This window comes from Chrysochloris asiatica, unplaced genomic scaffold (assembly GCF_000296735.1).
Source record: "Chrysochloris asiatica unplaced genomic scaffold, ChrAsi1.0 scaffold00113, whole genome shotgun sequence".
NCBI classification, from domain to species: Eukaryota; Metazoa; Chordata; class Mammalia; order Afrosoricida; family Chrysochloridae; genus Chrysochloris; species Chrysochloris asiatica.
The window spans coordinates 9,984,983-10,004,333 of record NW_006408631.1 but is presented as its reverse complement, the minus strand read 5'-3'; the positions used below and the strand labels follow the sequence as shown (position 1 = coordinate 10,004,333).

Here is a 19,351-nt window from a genome sequence, read left to right as displayed (position 1 = left end):
CAACATAGTATCTTTAGTGGAAGATGTTTTTGTTTTTAGAATTCAGACCAATTGTTTATACTTCTGTAGCACCTGTTAATCTTATCTTGAAGATACAGAGGAAAAGCAGAAAAAAAATAAAACAACCTTGCAGGTGGCTATGATGCACACAACTGATTAGATTACTGGTGTTTTTAGAGAGACTCCTTTTGTTCTTTGATATTTTAAATCTAACTGCTGAGTGCTCAGTATACTCCTCTTTTATATTTTTAGTTTTTTTGTGAGTTACATTGAATCTTCTCTCTCTTTCTTAATGTTATGCTTAAACTTTAAATATTAAGTTTTTTGCTTGCCTTGTTTTATATAGAAACCCTTTTGAGGCATCTACTCCAGAGATCTTGAATTAACATGTATTTAAACAGCCTAGTTTAGGGTTGTTGTAAAGTGCTGTTCGAGTTGATTCTGACTCATAATTACCAGGTACAGAGTTTCAGAGAAGCAATTGTTGAGTTTGAACTGTCAAACTTGAGGATCAAACCAACCTGTGGTCCACTGCTTATCCTATATCACCATACCAAGATTCAAGTTTAGGGGTGGTGGTGGTTTGCCGTGGAATCGGAACCGACTCATAGCGACCCTGTACAGGGTTTCCAAGGCTGTAAATCTTTACAGGAGCAGAATGCCTCATCTTTCTCCCGTAGAACAGCTGGTAGTTTCAAACTGCTGACCTTAAGGTTTGCAGCCTGATTCGTAACCACTACTCTTCTTCAACCAGAGCTCCTTCAAGTTTAGGGTAGGCTTAGTGAAAATCTTGTTATCAACTGATACTCATTATCCCAATTGATTGTTAGTATCTAAAGCTGATCAGGCTTTCCTGTTATTGGGGTTTTTGCATGATTTATCAGAGTTCATGCTATAAGTACCATCAAGTCAGTTCAAACCCATAGCAACCCTGTATAGGATTTCTGAGGAGCTGCTGGTGAGTTTGAACTGCAAACCTTATAGTTCAAATTGACCTAGTGTTTGAGTGTTTATTCTACAGCAGCACACCAGGACTCCTAATGCCTACAACACTAGGTATTCCCAGGTGGTCTCCCACCCAAGTACTATCCAGACCTGACCCTGCTTAACTTCCGAGATCAGACAAGGTCTGGCGCATTTAGGGTGGATGACTGTAGGAGCAACTGGTGAGCTTGTTTAGAGTCCATGTTGTTGTTGTTGTTGTTAAGTGCCGTCGAGTCGGTTCCGAGTCCATGTTGTTGTGAAGTGCCACTCCTTAGATATGCAAAATTTTTTTGTGTATGGATATGTATTCTTCCTGCTAGTGTGCTACAGAACTATCATAATCTTAATTGAGTTTATAGAACCTAAAAATTCAAGAATTTTCAACAAAATTTGGAAGTACTAAGATTCTAATTACCTATTTTTCATTTCATTATGTTTTTGCTGTTGTTGGTACCAGCAAGTTGGTTCTGACTCATGTAGTGATACTGTGCACACAGAAGGACACACTTTCTGCTCTTGTGCTATCTTCACAATTGTTATATTTGAGACCATTGTTGCTGCAACTGTGATTGTCCACCTCAGTGGAGGTCCTGCTCTTTGTCACTGACCCTTCACTTTACCAAGCATGATGTCATTCTGTAGGGACTGGCCCCTCCTGACAAAAGTCCAAAGAACAAGAAATAAAGTCCCACCATCCTTATTTCTGGGGAGAATTCTGGCTGCCTGTACTTCTTCCAAGTCAGATTTGTTTGTTCTTCTGGCTCTCTACAATACTTTCAATATTCTTCTCCAAAACCATAATGCAAATGCATCAATTCTACAGCATTCCTCATTTATTGTCGAACTCTCACATTCTGTGAAGCAGTTGAAGATACAGTGGCTTGGCATAGTTGTACCTTCGTCCTCAAACTGACATCTTTGCTCTTTAACACTTTAAAGAAATCTTGTGTAGTGGATTTTCCTAATGTAATATGTAATTTGATTTCTTGACTTCTGATTCCATGAGTGTTTGTTGTCAATCCAAGCAAAAATGAAGCCTTTGACAACTTCATTCTCTTCTCCGTTTATCATGATACTTACGCATTAGTTTAGTTCTGAGGATTTCCCTTTTCTTTACATTGAGGTGGAATCCATATTGAAGGCTGTAGTCTCTGATCTTAATCAGTAAGTATTTTAAGTCATTTTCACTTGCAGCAAGCAAAGTTGTGTCATCTGCGTATTGCAGGTTGTTAATGAGTCTTCCTACAATCCTGATGCCATGTTCTTTTTCATGTAATCCTTATTGATTGAATAAGTATGGTAAAAGGATACAACTCTGCTACACACCATTCCTGATTTTCAACCTTTCAGAATCCCCTTGTTCTATTTTAATAACTGTCTCTTAGTCTATGTACAGGTTCCTCATGAGCACAATTAAGTGTTCTGGGATACCCATTCTTCTTAATGTTATCCATAGTTTGTTATGATCCACACAGCCTTTGCATAGTCAATAAAGCACAAGTAAACATCTTTCTTGTAATCTCTGTTTTCAGCCAAGATCCATCTAATGGTAGCAGTGATAGCCCTAGTTCTACATCCTCTTCTGTATCTGGCTTGAATTTTTGGCAGTTCCCTGTTGATGTACTGTTGCAACTATTTTTGAAATATCTTCAGTAAAATTTTACTTGCATGGTGATATTGATGATATTTTTAGATGCTTTCTGTAATAAAGTAGGCCACATTTCTTTGGAATGGGCACAAATAATGGATCTCTACAAATCAAGTGACTTGGTAGCTGTCTTCCTAATTTCTTAACATAGATGAGCGAGTGCCTCCAGTGTATCAGTTTGTTGAAACATTTCAGTTTTGTAATTCATTAATTCCGTGATCTTGGTTTTTACCAGTTCCTTCAGTGCAGTTTGGACTTCCCTTCCTTCTGTACCGTTTTTTCTTGATCATGTGTTGTTGTTGAAATGTATTTGTTATGAAAAAATCATTGTCGTGATCTCCAGCATCATTTCTATCATTAAGCTTGTGTTTTTCAACTACTGATCCTTCCTCTTTGATTTCAACTTTTGCATTCCAATCACCAGTGCATCTTGTTTTTATGTTTGCTCAATTTCAGACTGAAGAAGGTAGGTTTGTTTTGTTGTTTCGTGCCTTCGAGTCAGTTCTGACTCAGTTTCCGTGTATTTGAACCACCAACCATACAGTTTAAACTGACCTTGTTTTCCAGTGCTTATCTTACAGTACCACATCAGGACTTCAGTAGAAGTTGGGTAGGCTTCTTCAGATTTTTCCTGACTAGATTTAATAGTTGGTGTATAGATTTTTCATAATAGTGGTATTTACTGATCTTTGTAATTATATGGGTATTATCCTATCACAGACAGCATTGTATTTAAAGAATGATCTTCAAATACTCTTTTTGATGATGAATGCATACAAACAGGCATAAAACCTTCAGTTGATGTTCCCCAGGTTGGTACAGATCCTCTAAGAGGAAAGGCCAGATATGAAGACAGACAATTTTCCTGCTGACTTAGTACCTCCACACCTTTGCTTTAGATTCTCATCACTTTTACTCCTGTGACACTCCTGCCTTCTCATCCCTGGGTTGTCATGCCTTTTGGTGGACTCTGCTTTCTTGAATTATTATTCTTGGCTGTTATTTTTCATATATATTGTTTCTAATGAATCTTTTATGAGCATTCCAGCCTCCCCTACAGTTCCTCTCCTCTAATTATTTGTTGGGCTCATTCATTTGATGACCAGACAGACTTCTTAGGATTATGAGCTTAATGAGGCTGGGAGTAAGGACCTATATAACAGTTGTTCAGTGGGCTCTTCCCCACGTGTTTGGTTTTGAAATTGAGTTTTAAAGCAGAGATATAGCTAGGTTATAACGTCTGGCACATGAAAGTAAACTCCAGTTCCCTTGTAACTGTCTCTGATTCAGTCATTCTGAGTCAGTGATTTCTTGTAACTACAGCTAAAAAACATTTTGTGGTTCTTTGTAAAATGCGTGGGAAAAAATCTTAAGATCCTTAGAAACTTCATTGCATACTTCTTCACTCTTCAGGTAGGTGAACAATTTGTTTGGGATGGCTGGTACTCATATCTCTTGGTCTTTAGGTTGCTCCCAACGACGAAGCGGTGGTGACATTGCTGTGTGAATGGGCCGTGAGTTGTAAGCGGTCAGGCAAACATAGGGCCATGGCCGTGGCAAAACTCTTGGAGAAGAGGCAAGCAGAAATCGAGGCAGAGGTAGGTTGTTTTTGTTTTCCATGTTGTGTACTATAATTAACTTATTCTTTTGGAGAATATGCTCTTATTCATTATTCATATTATGTAGTTTTTTTCTGGAGAATGTAAAGGAAAAATAAACAAATTCACATAAGAATTCCATAAAAGGGTCCTCTCTAATTTTGATATAGTCAGAATTTGTATCCTGGACTAATTTAAAATTGTGTCTTTTAAATTAAACTTTATCATCTGATTTACAACAAAGCACTATACACACCTGCACAAAGCATACACACAAACACAAATGTACATACTGTAGACCAGCTTCAGTGGATTTTAAAGCTACTTAATTTTTAAATGTATTTGGAAATAGTTTCTGTTTCAGAAAGTTCAACTTCCTTTCTGACATTCCTATTCAACATATGCAACCTCCTCAGGAAGTTCTTCCATGATCTCTTTAATCTAAAGTTGGCAGCTGCCATGCTCCAGACACTCTTTACTCACATCACTGTTTCACTTTGCCCACTGCAGAGCTTCACTTGGTTTATTTTATTGTATAGTGCCTGCCTGAGCTTTTTGATAGTAGAAGCATTGTTTGTCTTGTCTAGTGTTGCGTCCCTGGCACACAAAATTGTGCTCAGCACATAGAAAACACTCAGAAAATGTTTGTGGCATGAGTGACTGAGTACTTTGCTAGTTGTTAGCTGCTGTCTGTGCTACTGATTATTTACTTGCTTTCTCTGAAGGTATAAAAAATTAAACAGGAAGAACAATTTCACAGACACCTTTCACTTCCTGTTGGGAAACCATGTTTACCAAATATAAATGAGTGCACTGTTGAAACCAGTCTTGAAAATGTTGATGTTATTGTGTCAACTTTATGACCCATTGTTTTTTCTTTTTTAAAACCTTGTCATTGAAAAGACCAGACCTATTGGTTGTATAGAGATTTGTGGAACCCTTGAGACAATGACCTTTAGTCATCCTTCGGTCCTGGAAATGAACTCACCTCATGGCTCAGTTTTCAGGCGAACAATACAGAGTTCTGAAAGAGAAACAGTAATGCTTGGGATATATGCATTCCTTAAAATAATCACAGCATTTACCCAGGAACAAAGATCAGAAGAGTTAGGAAAGAAGGAGGACTAGAAACCAGGAAACAAAAGAAGGAAGAGGGATAAATGATGTTCCGTTGTGTGCGTTGCAATCAGTGATATGCACCAAAATGTGTATAAACTGTTGAGTGCAAAAACTGATACACTCTATAAAGTTTCACCCAATTCAACATAAAAGTAAAACCAAAACAAAACCTTTATGAATAGACAGAATATTCTGTGGTGAAGTATAATGATTAAACTTAAATTAAGTAGATTTTTCTTAATTTTTTTTTTTTTTTGTATGTGCTTATTTTGGAGTTTTGATTTCTTTTAACCTTTTTTCTTACAATCTGCAATTCTGTCTCTCACGCCCGCATATGATTTTAGGAGAAGGTTCACAAATGGATCATTTTGTAATTTTAGTAAGGTGTAAATGCATTCATCTCAAACTGTTTTCTCTCAGACATATTTGGTATAATTGATTTCAGTTGAAACATTATCATCTTGAAAATTTGACCTTTATAAAAAGAGGCTAATGAAAATAAAAAGATCAAAGAGATATCAACAGAGATTAAATAGACCATGAGGTTCTGATTGTCTCTAAGGCTCTTTCTTTCCTTGTATTCTAGTAAGTTGTCTCCATGTAGAAGTTACATGGCTTCTGTAGGTGTATACATGAACTGTGGACATTCCCAGAGGTTCTGAGACATCTTAACTGGAGGAATTAAGTTAGGCTTCTCCTTTCACATGGCACTTACCTAAATGCATGTTTGAATAACAGTCACCTGGAAAAAAAATAACAAAACGAAAAACACATACGAATGCCAAAAAAACCCCCACAAAAAACAACAAAAAAAACCCAATCCAATTCATTAATGCATGCACAAAAATTTCGTCAGGGGAAATACAGTTAAATATGTGCTATTTAAACACTTGTTGTTAAGTGCCGTTGAGTTGGTTCCGACCCATAACGACCCTGTATAGGGTTTCCAAAGAGCGTCTGGTGAGCTTGAACTGCCGACCTTGTGGTTCAAATGGCTTTGCAGTTTGGGGCATTAACCCACAGCGCTACACCAGGACTCCATTTAAACACTAGTATACCTCAAATTATTGTGAGCAGTTTGGCATAGAGTCAATGAATACTGTAATTTTTTTATACAACCCATGAGTATTCATGAAGTGTTTTCAGTGTTTCTAATTAACATAAACTTGTTTTTTAGAGGCATTTGAAATCATTTGAATTGTTCTAAGGCAACGTTTTTCAACTTTTAGAAATTGTATTTACCTATGATGTATGTCCCTCATATAAGTACAGAAATATCAATTAATTTTACATATTTTTCCTGAGAATATAAATTTAAAGAAATGTTAATTTAAAGAAAAAACTAACAAATTCATGACCTGTTTGTTCTCTGTAATTAACTGTGCTTGTTCATTTTAAACTGTAGAGATGTGGTGAATCAGAGGTCTTAGATGAGAAGGAATCCATTTCTTCAGCCTCTCTTGCTGGTTCTAGTTTGCCTGTTTTCCAGAATGTTCTTCTAAGGTTTTTAGATACACAGGCTCCATCATTGTGTAAGTAAAGCTCTTTGCCTCAGAATCTAAACTACAAAATTGACAGTTTTTATGAACTGTTTATCTTTATTTTTCTTAAATATATCTTAGATAAACTTCTTGGCTTGAATATAATGTATGTTTCTGTGGTTGCTGTTAAGTGCCATTGAATCGGTTCTGTATCATAGCAACCTTGTATAGAGTTTCTGAGGTGGGTTTGAACTGCTGACCTTGGATTAGCAGTCTAGAGTTTATGCTACAGCGCCATACCAGGACTTGTAGCATGTTTTCAGTGTGGGCTTTAGGACAGTTTTAAATTCAAAGACCATCTTGAAGTTTCAAAAGACTTTTAAATTTCAGAGTTTCAGTAATTTAAAAAAATAAAATTGCCTCACTTCATTATATTGTTAATTGCTGTTGAGTCGGATCCAACTCATAGTGACCCTGTTTAGGGTTTCCGAGAAGCAGCTGGTGAGTTTGAACAGCTGACCTTGCGGTTCAAATCTAACTTGGACTTCAGTGCTTGTCCAGTAATTTCCCTTTGTATGAAGGCCTGATAGAGCAATAATTTAGTGCTTGGCTGCTAAACAAGAGATAGGCAGTTAAGACTCACTGAGCAGCTCTTCAGGAGAAAGACCTAACAGTTTGTGCCCATAAAAATTATCATCTAAAAAATCCAATGGGCAGTTCTGTATCATATGGAGTAGTTATGAGCTGAAATTAACTTGATGACCACAACTACAATTTTCTCAGATCATTCTTGCCAAAATAGAAAAACTAAATTCTGTAAAGTTTCACTCTACATTGTGTTTCAGAATTTTCTCTTTTCCAGCTGCTTTCTAAATTTCTGATTTTCTAACTTGTGGAGGTAAAGTGAACAAAACTACTTTATAACTAGGGGTGGGACAGAAAGGAATAATGTGTAAATATAGTGGGCTGTTTGACTGCACCATCTTAGATGTTCTTGTCTTCTCAAGTTCTTTTTCTGTGTTTGCTGAAGAGGTAGAGGCCTAGAAACTAAAAGACCACCCAGTGGATTCATAGTGTGAGAACTACTTTAAATAAAATACTTTTGCGAGTTAGGTAGGATAAGTAGATAAGTAGGATTTATGTATAAAGCTTCTATTTGACAAAATAGGAGCCCTAGTGGTGTAGTAGATTGGGCTGCTAACTATAGGGTCAGCAGTTTGAATCCACCAGCTACTCTGTAGGAGAAAGAGTAGGCTTTTGCTCCCAGAAAGATTTACAGCTTCAGAAACCCTATACTTCTGGACTTTTAACTATGACTCACTATGAGTTGGAATGGACTCCATGGCACACCACCACCATATGACAAAATAGAGATGAAATAACAGAACAGCTCTAAAAATGATAGAAAAGGAGAGGACAGTATGGAAAGGAAAAAAAGGTTTGTGAAGAAGAAATTTGTAAGGCAGCAAGAAAAACAGTAGTATGTCCTGTTAAAACTGCTTTAGTTTTAGTAGGACAATTAGAACCTCCACAGAACCCTAGTTAGTGCCTCCTAGTCAGCCTTTCCTAAAGATTTTGTTTTGTACCAATAACAAACAACTAATTATACAAAAAGCTGTGAAAATGTTGTCTTAATAATTATCATTCCTCCCTGCCCCCCCATGCCAACAGAACTGAAATCTTGATCATATTTGTTTCTTGAAAGCGGATCCCAACAGTGAATGTGAAAAGGTGGAGTTTGTGAACCTGGTGCTGCTCTTCTGCGAGTTCATCCGCCATGATGTCTTCTCCCACGATGCATACATGTGTACCCTCATATCTCGAGGGGACTTGTCAGTCACCGCCTCGACACGCCCACGGTCACCAGCAGGAGAAAATGTAGATGAACACTATTCAAAGGACCATGATGTGAAAATGGAGGTATGGCTTTGCAGGTGTGGCCAACCTCCCAAGAATCTAAATTCTGATGTGGATACTTTAGGGGCTGAGGGGTAATACCTTTGAAGTTTTATTCTCTTGTCACAAAGCTCATTTTTTCTCTACTCTTCACGCATAAGGGAACTTTAGGTTTTCAAATATGTTTCAGAATTTTGTTTCTACTACTAGAAACATATTAATGAAAAGATTTGATAGGCCATGATTTTTTTTTTTTTTTTAATTGGATTGGCATTCTATTTTCTAGCTTTAGATGTTTCCAGTCTCCATTTTCCTTTGTATGTTGTGCTTCAAACTGGTACTTGTTTTGGCTCTAAAGGCTTAGCCTAGGTTTGATTCTAAGGAGTATATTTTTCCAGTGTGTCAATCATTTTAAACATAATGTGAAACTATGTTAGTCATACACATCATATTATCAGTTAAATCAGTCTAAAGCGTTATTTTTTTAAATCATGTAGAATTGTTCTTTTAAACAAGTTCTTTTAGGGTATGAGAGTGGCCTTATACTTTTCTGCCAAGTTGTGATATTTCAGGCCTTGCTCCAGATACTTTTAACCTTTTCAGGGGGAAAAGGTAAAGGTAGTTATGGTAAATTATAGGAAATGGTGAGAGAGTTTGATAATTTCTGAAAAGATAAAACCTCATATTAGTTTGTTGAGACATTAAGTATATACTGCTGTAATGTGTGGCTTTGCTTGTAATGAATAGTGGCTATACTTGTAATGAAAAAAAACTATGACTTTAAAAATTGCAAATATGAATTCATAATTTATACTATGATTTGTTGTCTAAATGGCACAAGACAATTTTTTTCTTGTGAAAGTTCTAAGGGCAAAAACTAAAGTTACTACTGTATCTGTTTACAGTTTTCATTTATGTTTCTGCTTTTTCTTTTCTGCTCCAGGGTATCAAGGTGTCTTCTATCTTAGTCATAATCTTATATTCTTTCTTCAAAAAAGACACCCTGGTAAGCATGTGACTGGGAATAGCTCAAAGGAAAAAGAATATAGCCAAAGAATATGGCCAGTTTGGTTTTAATCAGGAAGCTTAATGTACTTTAACTTAGAAGTTACCAAACGTTCTCATCGTGAGGGGGAAAAATTTGACTTAAGGCAATAGTAAGAAGTCTTAAAGCTGCCTTCTATATCTGGCAATAAAAAAAGAAAAAAAAATACAGGATGGTTAAAAAAAAAACTCCTTAATATACCTTAGCTTCAGTTTCTTAACGGGCGACACAAGTTATAGTGTGACTTTCTCTCTCTGGCAATTATTAGGAACAGAGTATTATGGCGCATATGGGCATTGACTCAGCAACCACTCACAGTTTTGATGAAGTAGACAAGAGTGACTTTAAAACTGACTTTGGTTCGGAATTTCCAGTAGGTTCAACCTTTGAATTCTTACTGGCTACTAACCCCAACGTGTTTTCATCTTCTGTTTCTTGGTCCATGTAATAGAATGACTTGTGCACTTGTGGTATCCGTGTGATCCTACCACATTATTCCCTAATGTACGATTATTGGTTCATGCAAGTGTCACTTGAATTCATCCTCGCCTTTGACTGCATTGTCTCTCCTTTGTAGATTATAACACGCCTGTTCTTAGTTGTTTTGTTCATTTGGAGATCATCACCTCATGTCTGTGAGAGTTTAGTTTCATCATGACAGCCCATGTTGAATTGCTATATTCGTCAGTACCTTTCCTGGTCCTGAACTTGTCATACCGTGGTTCTACCATGTTATTATACAAGGTACCATAGTGGTGTATTGGATTAGGCATTGAGCTGCTAATCAGAAGGTCAGCAGGTCCAATCCACCAGTCACTCTGCAGGAGAAAGTTGAGGCTTTCAGTTCCCATAAAGATTTACAGCTTAGGAAATCCTATACAGGGTCAGTATGAGTCAGAACTGACTGCATGGGCACGCCACCACCGGTACCATCATCACCATCACTATGTTTTACAGAGTCCTTGGTTGGTGCAAATGGTTAACATACTCAAATGCTAACTGAAAGATTTCACGTTCAAGTCCACCCAGGAGTGTCTAGAAAGAAAGCCTTGACTATCTACTGCTAAAAGATCTTTATTGTTGTTCAGTGTTGTCAAGACCCTGTACAGGGTTTCTGAGGTGCAGCCAGTGGGTTTGAACTGCTGACCTTGTGGTTAGCAGTCCAGTGCTGATCCTACAGCATCACATTAGGAGTCTAAAAGACTAGCCATTGAAAACCCCATGAAGCACAGTTCTACTCTGACTCGCTGAAAAACATGTTGTTTGTGAAACAGACTAAAGCCTTTAGGCTTATTATTCATTAGTTTTCTTAGTTAATTAATCTGTGGTTGTGTTTTTGTCACCATGAGGATGATTTTACCTCTAGTTCTCGGGTAGCATAATTGTGTACATTTGTGACATGTGGTGGTGTCATTTTTGTATCTTCGAAGTAGGGATGATATTGACAGATTCCTATTGATCTGAATAAAAAGTTTTTGGAAATTAACAAAATATCTTCTTTATTTTTCTGGCTCAGTGGGTAATTAAGGAAAGGGTATAATTGCATGAATATCTTGTGTGTTTGAAATTATGGTATGCAGCACTGCGGGGTTTTTTTCTCTTTTATTTACAATCTTCTACTTTTGTTTTACATGACTTAGATTTTTTCTCCCATGCCTGGAGAGTCCTGCGAGAATGCCAACCCTTCCTTGGGAAGAAGACTATCAGTTAATGGTGAGAAGCTAATGAAGAGGGAAAAACCGAGGGAGTTAATTTTTCCATCTAATTATGACCTCCTGCGTCACTTGCAGTATGCAACCCATTTTCCTATACCTCTGGTAAGTCATTGCTTCAGTCATTTGCCACCCTGGTTATTTCAGTAAAGGATTGTTAACAGTTGAATATCATACTCAACTGTAGGTTCGACTAATGCATCTGATAGCAGGTTAGCTTTTGTATTTGTTGCTCCTTTTGCTATAATTCTCATCATTAAGCATATGTACTGGTGTAATCCAAATGGAAACAGGAAAAAGTGACTTTGTGGTGTGGTATTATTTGGCTTGCTAGGTTAAATGGAATTTTCTAAATTGGCATCCTTTGATGAACATTTGAGACATTGTAAATAATGTCTAAATGTTAATTTTCTTACTATAATTTGAAGACATTTACTGATTGGCTTTTATGTGCACAGTATTGTGCACAGTAGGTACCTTTGGTGTTGTATAGATAAATAAGAAATTTCAGGTGACAGGAAAGATGAATAACATTAGGGGAGACAAACTTCTATAAAATGACAAATATCAAATAAGAGCAATCATTATGTAAGAACCCAAGTGCTCCTAGAATTTGCTGAACCATTTGACATTCGTGCATACATTCTGCTTAGCTAAATGTCTGACACCAAGTAGGCACTCAAATAATGCATATTGGAGAGAGAGAGGAGAGCATTTGGTTGAGAAATTGGGCAAGACTTCGTGGAAGTGGTTGTTCTTGGGATGAACTTGGATTTGGACGTGTTGAATTTATAAACTGACACATGAAAAATGCATGGCAGGAAATTTTGTGTTTGACCCATAGCAGACTGATGTGTGCTTTCTTGTAAAAGGAAGCACGATTCATTTGTTGATATTAGTAATAAAAACTGTGCCCAAATCCAAAAAGAATTTTATTCTTGGGTTCGCACTAACATTTTTCCTGGAATGTAAATTTAAGTAAAGTTTTAATGAGCCACTTTCTAAAATTGAGGACTGCTTTTCTATCAGAAATGTGTTCATGAGGAATATTATGTTACATGCTGAATGTTTTTGGTCTGCAACTTAAATATTTTCTTAAGTTTTCCTTTTTATTTTGGTATCTCAGAAAACCCTCGAAATGATTTCAAAACCACATAACCCCATTTTTTCCCCCTAAGTGTAATTGAGGACCCTTTATTGTTGTTTCTATATTCAGGGTTATCTCAAAATGTCTCCAAATTCATCACCTCTGGCTGACAATATGAGCAGTTTTTAATGTTTCTGATGACTAGATCTCATATGAACTCTGACACAATTTGAATCAAGTGCAACAGTAAAAAGAACTGCTATACAATCCATTTTTAAACAGCTTTCTACCCCCGCCCCCCAACACCCACACACACTTTATGTGAGTATATTTCAGACTAGACCATTAATAGGAGAGTAAAAGAATATACTGATGTTCAGAATGCTGTTGAGACTCTGACTTTTGTCTGTATTGAAAGGGCTTATTTTGACTAACTGTCATGCATGTGAGAAGGAAATGGTCAAGAAAAAATGCTTTTCCCCCTCCACCCCCATCTCTAAGATGTGGTTGTCATATTGAGTAAAAGCCAAGCAGAGAGGACTCGACCAAAGGGTTCAGAAAAGTAAATTGTGAAGCGTTATGTGAACAATGAGTTGGTCTGTTTGGCACTAAAATATGGTGTTTAGACTACCAACAAACAAAGGTTCTAGGGTGTAGGCATCCTGTTAGCATGTAGCTTAGGTAAGTCATTTATATGTTTACTCTGTGACATAGGTGATGTTACCATTTAGTGCTGATAGAGGTCCCTACCATCACTACTGGACAGCTAGAATTTGTCCAGCACTTTCTGTGTTTAGGTTTTGTAACAGGTACTTTGTATATTTTATCATCTTTTCTTTTGTGGTTCAGATGTACTTGTAAAACCAAGGGCAAGAGTTACCTTGTGATAAGCTAAAGAAAATAATTCTATTTAATGAAGATCTAAACATGAGTTGGAATTTCAGTTTTCTTAGCTACAAGAGCACCATTTCTTTTTTTTAATTTTTATTGTGAATTGAGTGATAATATACATGGGAGAACATCAGTTTTACACTCATTGTTTCATTGCAATGATTACAGTTTCGTCTTTGCATCATCGTTCAACAATATTTGCTTTTATTCCCTCTGGTTTTTTTCTTTTGAGGGGGGTTGTACACAGAAACACTCAGGAAAAAATAATCATTTAAACAGCCAAAGGGCTCATTCTGCAAGCCTGCCTCCTGGGTGCCAGCATGCAGCCTTTCTCTTTCCATGAGTCAAGAGTCCTCAGCTGCTCTATGTCCATGTCCTCATCTCTGCCTCTATCTCTGGTGTCACTCCTTCTCTGGATAGGGTCCCACATTTCACTTGTGCTCTTCGCCCTTGATGATCCTAAGATCTTCTGTTCCTGGACTATAAGATTACTTGTTGCTGTTAAGTGCCGTTGAGTCGATTACAACCTATAGTGACCCTGTATAGTGTTTCTAAGGAGCAGCTGGTGAGTTTGAACCACTCCAGTGCATTAACTCACAGCACCACACTCCCCCCTTTTTATTACAAAAATTGTACCTTTACAATTGTGACAGTCGCAGTTAGTCATGATAACATTTACTCACTATTGAATCATAAGAATCTTATCCCCATCTCTTTTCACCAGACCCGTCTAGACAAGATGAAAACTATTAAGTGGGGATTCTACCTTCCACACACAGTCTGAAACTAAACTCTGTCTTAAAAACTTGTAAGCCTGTCACTCCATGCCTTCATAAACCGTGTCCCCCCACCCCCATTTTATATAACCAGTGTCTAAGTTTCTTGTCCATATTAACACTGTATACAGAGGGGATAGGATGATACTTGATGTGAAGACTCCTTCCCTCTCATTTGGTATTTTGAGCTACTACATCCATAAATATAGGTCAAGTTCATCAAATTATCGCAATTTACACTTGTTTCCTTTATCAGAAACATTTTTTTTTCTTTAAATCATCCTCTAGTCAAGTTCTGATCATCAAGCCATTGAATGGGTACTATCTGCAAGTTTGGGCATTTTTGTGTGTCTCCTCTCAACTTCATATCAGCTGGACGCTTCATTCTCAGCTGTATCCCTCTGAGGAACACCATTTCTTAATTATAATAGGTTATGTAAATATATTCCCAATTGTTTGAATATGGGCTTTTACTAATGAAATTAAAAACAAAAAGCAAACAAGGCCACATGTAAGCTTATGTAAATTTTTCTATTCTTCTTTCCCTAATTAGTCCTTTAATGCTGTGTAGTGTGTCCTGGTGTGACACTGTATCATAAGCATTGGGCCACAAGATTGGTTTGAACTGCAAGGTTGGTGGTTCAAACTCACCAGCCACTCACTGTAAACCCTATATAGGGTCACTATGAGCCAGAATGAACTTGAGGTACTTCACAACAACAAGCAGTCCTAGTTTCACAGTGGGTTAAGTGTTGGGCTGCTAACTGAAGGTTCCACCCCACCAGTCACACCATGGAAGAAAGATGAAGTAGTCTGCTTTTGTAAAGATTTATAGTCTTGGAAGCCCTGCCCTATAAGGTTGTTATGAGTCAGAATCGACTTGCTGGAAGTGGGTTTGGTTATTGCATCCTTAGGGACAGAAGTGTTTCAGTTGTAGAATTCTGACCTTCCATGTGAAGACTTCGTTTCACTACCTGGCCAATGCACCTATGTCAGGGGAAGCTTGTGTGTTGTTATGATGCTGAGTGTGTTTCAGTGGAGCTTCCAGACTAAGATGGACTGGGAAGAAATCCGTGTGATCGGCTTCTGAAAATCAGCCATTGAAAACTCTGGCTCAAAAGGGTCTGATCCCTTTGTGCACAGGGTTCCCTTGCTGGGGTGACTCAGTTAACAATATTAGCAACATTATATTCTTGCTACGTCACTGGTGATGGTGATGGTGGTATGCCGTGGAGTTGGTTCTGACTTGCAGCGACCCTGTACAGGGTTTCTGAGGCTATAAATATTTATGGGAGCAGAAAGCCTCACCTTTCTCCTGTGGAGCAGCTAATAGTTTTGAACTGCTGACCTTGAGGTTAGCAGCCCAATTCGTAACCACTGCGCTACTAGAGGTAGTGGAGAGAATTTGATGGAAGGGTGTGATTCTAAAAGCTTGAGTCATCTGTACTTTAGACTGCTGGGATCAGGTTCATCTTTCATGGATCTGAGAGGCACCATTGACCATGTGGCATTTTTTACATGGGCTGGCTACATGGAATCAGTGTGTCTAATTTAAGACCTCTCACTGGTGGTATTGCTTTGTACCTTTAATGTAAATTTCAATAATAGTTTCAATAGTATAATTTAAAACTCCTTCTGAAAACATTACAGGGCCATCTGTTTCATGTTACTATACATTAAGCAGCGCCAGCCTTGTCATGCCCAGTAGCAGAAAAGAAGCCTCTGATTGGTGCAAATGGTTAAGCACTTGATCGCTCACTGAAAGGTTGGTCTTTGGAACCCATCCAAGAGGCAAAAAGGTCACAGCTTCTAAAAGCCCAGGGGGCAGTTGGACTCTGCACACATGGTGTCGCCATGAGTCAGAGTCACTTGACAGCAACTAACAACAACAGCTAGTAGAAAACCTTTTATTTATAACCTACAGAGAAAATATGTGTATATATGTTAAGTGCCATCAAGTTGGTTCTGAACCACCAACCTTGGCGGTTCAAATCAACTTTATATAGTACATTAAAAACCTACTGTATATTTCCAAGTCTTTTTATAAGTAAAAGCTTTTCGTTATTAAAAAAAAAAAAAAATTAGATGTTGAAACATTAGGATAATGAACTGTCATAAATTAGCCTCTGAAATGATAGATTAAAATTAGGCAGTTTAACAGATTTTCATGTTGAAATCAGTAGTTTTTCTTTTCTTTTTTTAATGAAGTGATTCAAAAACTTTTCAAGGTCTTTTGCTGGAGGGCTTTCTGACAAATTCTGCAGAGATCATTTTGCATGCTTTTATCAAAAAGTCAGTTCCGAGCATTTAAATGAAGACCCCTGAGTCTGTATTACAAATCTCACTTGGATTTCAAAGATATCGCATGGTTGTTGTTTTTTACTTCTTGGTTCAACAAGACTCTTTAGTACTTTGTACAGATATTTGGGTTAGGAGCATCAACAACCACGAGACTACAGGCTGGTTTTGCATTTAGAAACAGGGTTTCTAAATAAATCAGTCCACATTTGCTAGCTATATTTCTACTTCTGAACCTCCTAGCAGTCTCAGATTTATTGTCAAGATATGACACCGTGAAAAATTCCAGATTTAAGCATCATTTTCACATTTTGACTTTTCTTTTTGAGTACTGCTCTTCTTCTGTGAGGTAAATGTCTCAGTGACCTTTAAGCGGAATGCTTTTGAGAGGTGGTAGTACACGATGGGATCAAAACACAGGTGTGACACTGCCAGGAGCAGTGTGGCTTCCTTGGCTTTGAAGAGTGAATTTCTGGCTGAGCAGTTGGATATGACTTGCGTCTGACTGAGGGTGTATGGGATTCGGACAGTGTGGTAAGGAACAAAACACACAATGTAGCCAGCAGTCACTAAAAGTATGTTGATGAGAGCCCTTTTCACATTTGCATAGCAGCTTTCATTATCTTTGTTTCTGTAGAGTTGTCGAATTACTAGGCAGTTAGATATTAAAATAATGGCTGAGAAATTAAAAAATATTGCTACACATAAGAAATTTGTCAGCAAATGCCAGTTTTCCCCAAACTTTGTTTTGAAATCCATACAGGCCACAGTTGGCTTTTCTGGGATGTTTTTTATAGGAATAAAAATGTTTGGCGCCATTATAAGCAGAACCATTAGCCACACGACTGTTGATATCATTTTGGCAAATCCAGGTTCTTGTATTCGATAAATCTTGCAGCTGCGGATTAATTGCAGATAGCGATCAATGCTGACAAATGCTAAGAATATAATTGATAAGTACATATTAATGTAGATGAGGCAGGCTGTTACTTGGCAGTGAAATATCTTCATCTTCCAGGGTGCCACTCCTAAGTCAACAAAAATTTTCACTGGCAGTGCCAGAGTGAGCAGGAAATCAACTGTAAGCAAATTAAGTAAGTATATGCTTATGCACCTGTGATCCGTGTTTCTCTGTTTGAATGCCCAGGCTGCAAAACAACTTCCAATAATTCCAACAAGGAAAACCAAATAATAAAAATATGTAAATGGTTCCAGATTTCTATAAACTGTGCAGGAGAAGGAGCTGTTTGTCATCTTGAGGGCGATTAACGATGACTCTGTCAATAAAAAAAATACAGAGATTCTGTTTAAGAGAAAGGGAAGAGTGGGGTGGGGAGGTTAGTAATTAAAATTGGAAGCTATTTAAAATACATTCACAAGACTGTGGTCTATGTCTGAGTTCTTCTAGCGCTTATATTGAGTTTTGTTGGTAAATTTACTAGACAGTGAGAACATACTAGAATATGAGGATGCTTGGGTTTTCCAGTGTCTGATTTTTGTGACTTTCAGAAAATCCCATATAGTCTTACTTCTAAAACGGGTGTTTTTAACAGCACAACATTTAAAAATTTCCTATTGGTTTGGAAGGTTTGCATTAAAAAAAAAAAGAAACGCAGTTCTGAGAAATGGAAAGCAAACTAGGTTGAAATGATTCAGTTGTGGCTGAGCCTCTCTGAAGACCTTTAAATGAGGCTTTCTGACTTTCTTTGCTGTAGAGTCATAGAGCTCCTTATACTGGAGGATCTAGGTTGAGAGGGAAGCAGAGGGGTAACAGGAAATTATACTTTAAAAAATAAATACAATAAATAGACCTTGTATTTATTAGAATAATAGAATCTATTAGAACATTTTTACAACAATTTCAGTTTTCTTTTTAGCAAAAAGAATGAAAAGGTTGGGATATAGTCCTTGCATTGATGCTAATTATTTCCCATTTTATTCTCTTCCTCCAGTTTCATAGTGGTAGAGCCCTGCCATGGCCACTAAGTCATCTATTGCCACATGTAGTTTCTGAGCCCTTGTAATGCGTCTCTTGTCTAAATTGAGATATTGTATAAAATGCAAAGTATACATTGGATTTTGAAACTTTAGTATTAAAAAAATGTTTTTAAAGTGTAAAACATAGCTGTGAAAATCAACAAAAATTAATAGAACATTTTGTGAATATTTCTTATATAGAAGTAAATGTTGAAATGATATTTTAGGTCACATATGTTGTTAATAATGGAGTTTACCTTTTTCTTCCTACTTTTTAGTTACAGCTCCTAGACCATTTCAGTGAGCTTTGTGGCTCCCATTATAGAATTTTTGAACAGTATTAATATAGATATTTTCATGTTAGTGTTTTTAAGTAGTTTGACCTAAGGTGTTCTTTAAAGGCTTCAGCAACATTTATAACATATGTTCATCAGTTGCAAAATCTTCATATAGAAGCTCAGATATGTTAATACCAAAGCATCTAGCTTTAGCACTTTAAGTGTTTTTTGTTTTTTTTTTCTTCATTGTGGGTTTGGGGACAGTTAAAAGCCCACAAGTATAAGAACTACTCTTAAGATTCATTGTGCTCAGCATTGATAATAACAGGCTTCTCATGCTAGCTCCACATATTGAACAATCAGTAGTCTCATGAGCTCAAGTTGGACTAAGTGAGCTCCCTTGGTCCAGTTAAACTAAAGCTCATAAGGCCACCGGCTTTTGTTTCTGGTGCTGCTTCGTGGTGTGCACTCTTCGTCTGCATATTCAATGACATTCTTTTGTCACAAAGACAATGTTAGCAGGGGGAAAAATTAATCTACAGGTTGTTGTTTGTTTTTTTA

The 19,351-nt window shown here is 37.2% G+C and overlaps 2 protein-coding genes across 2 annotated transcripts in view; one reads left to right on the top strand and one right to left on the bottom strand.

Moving 5' to 3' along the window:
• The window catches only part of MED12L (mediator complex subunit 12-like), a 470,668-nt gene that overhangs the window by 143,498 nt on the left and 307,819 nt on the right, over positions 1 to 19,351 (top strand). The window contains exons 11-14 of the mRNA XM_006867983.1: positions 4,099 to 4,230; positions 6,755 to 6,881; positions 8,536 to 8,750; positions 11,412 to 11,588. Coding sequence (XP_006868045.1) covers positions 4,099 to 4,230; positions 6,755 to 6,881; positions 8,536 to 8,750; positions 11,412 to 11,588 — 651 coding nt within the window. The remainder of the gene's footprint in view (positions 1 to 4,098; positions 4,231 to 6,754; positions 6,882 to 8,535; positions 8,751 to 11,411; positions 11,589 to 19,351) is intronic.
• Positions 16,827 to 17,789, bottom strand: GPR171 (G protein-coupled receptor 171). Its single transcript, XM_006867978.1, has one exon. It carries the CDS (start codon positions 17,787 to 17,789, stop codon positions 16,827 to 16,829), a length of 963 nt encoding a protein of 320 aa, XP_006868040.1.

What these genes read in the sequence shown, in the direction of transcription:
- GPR171 (XM_006867978.1), bottom strand. Translation starts at nt 17,789, where the DNA reads ATGACAAACAGCTCCTTCTCCTGCACAGTTTATAGAAATCTGGAACCA.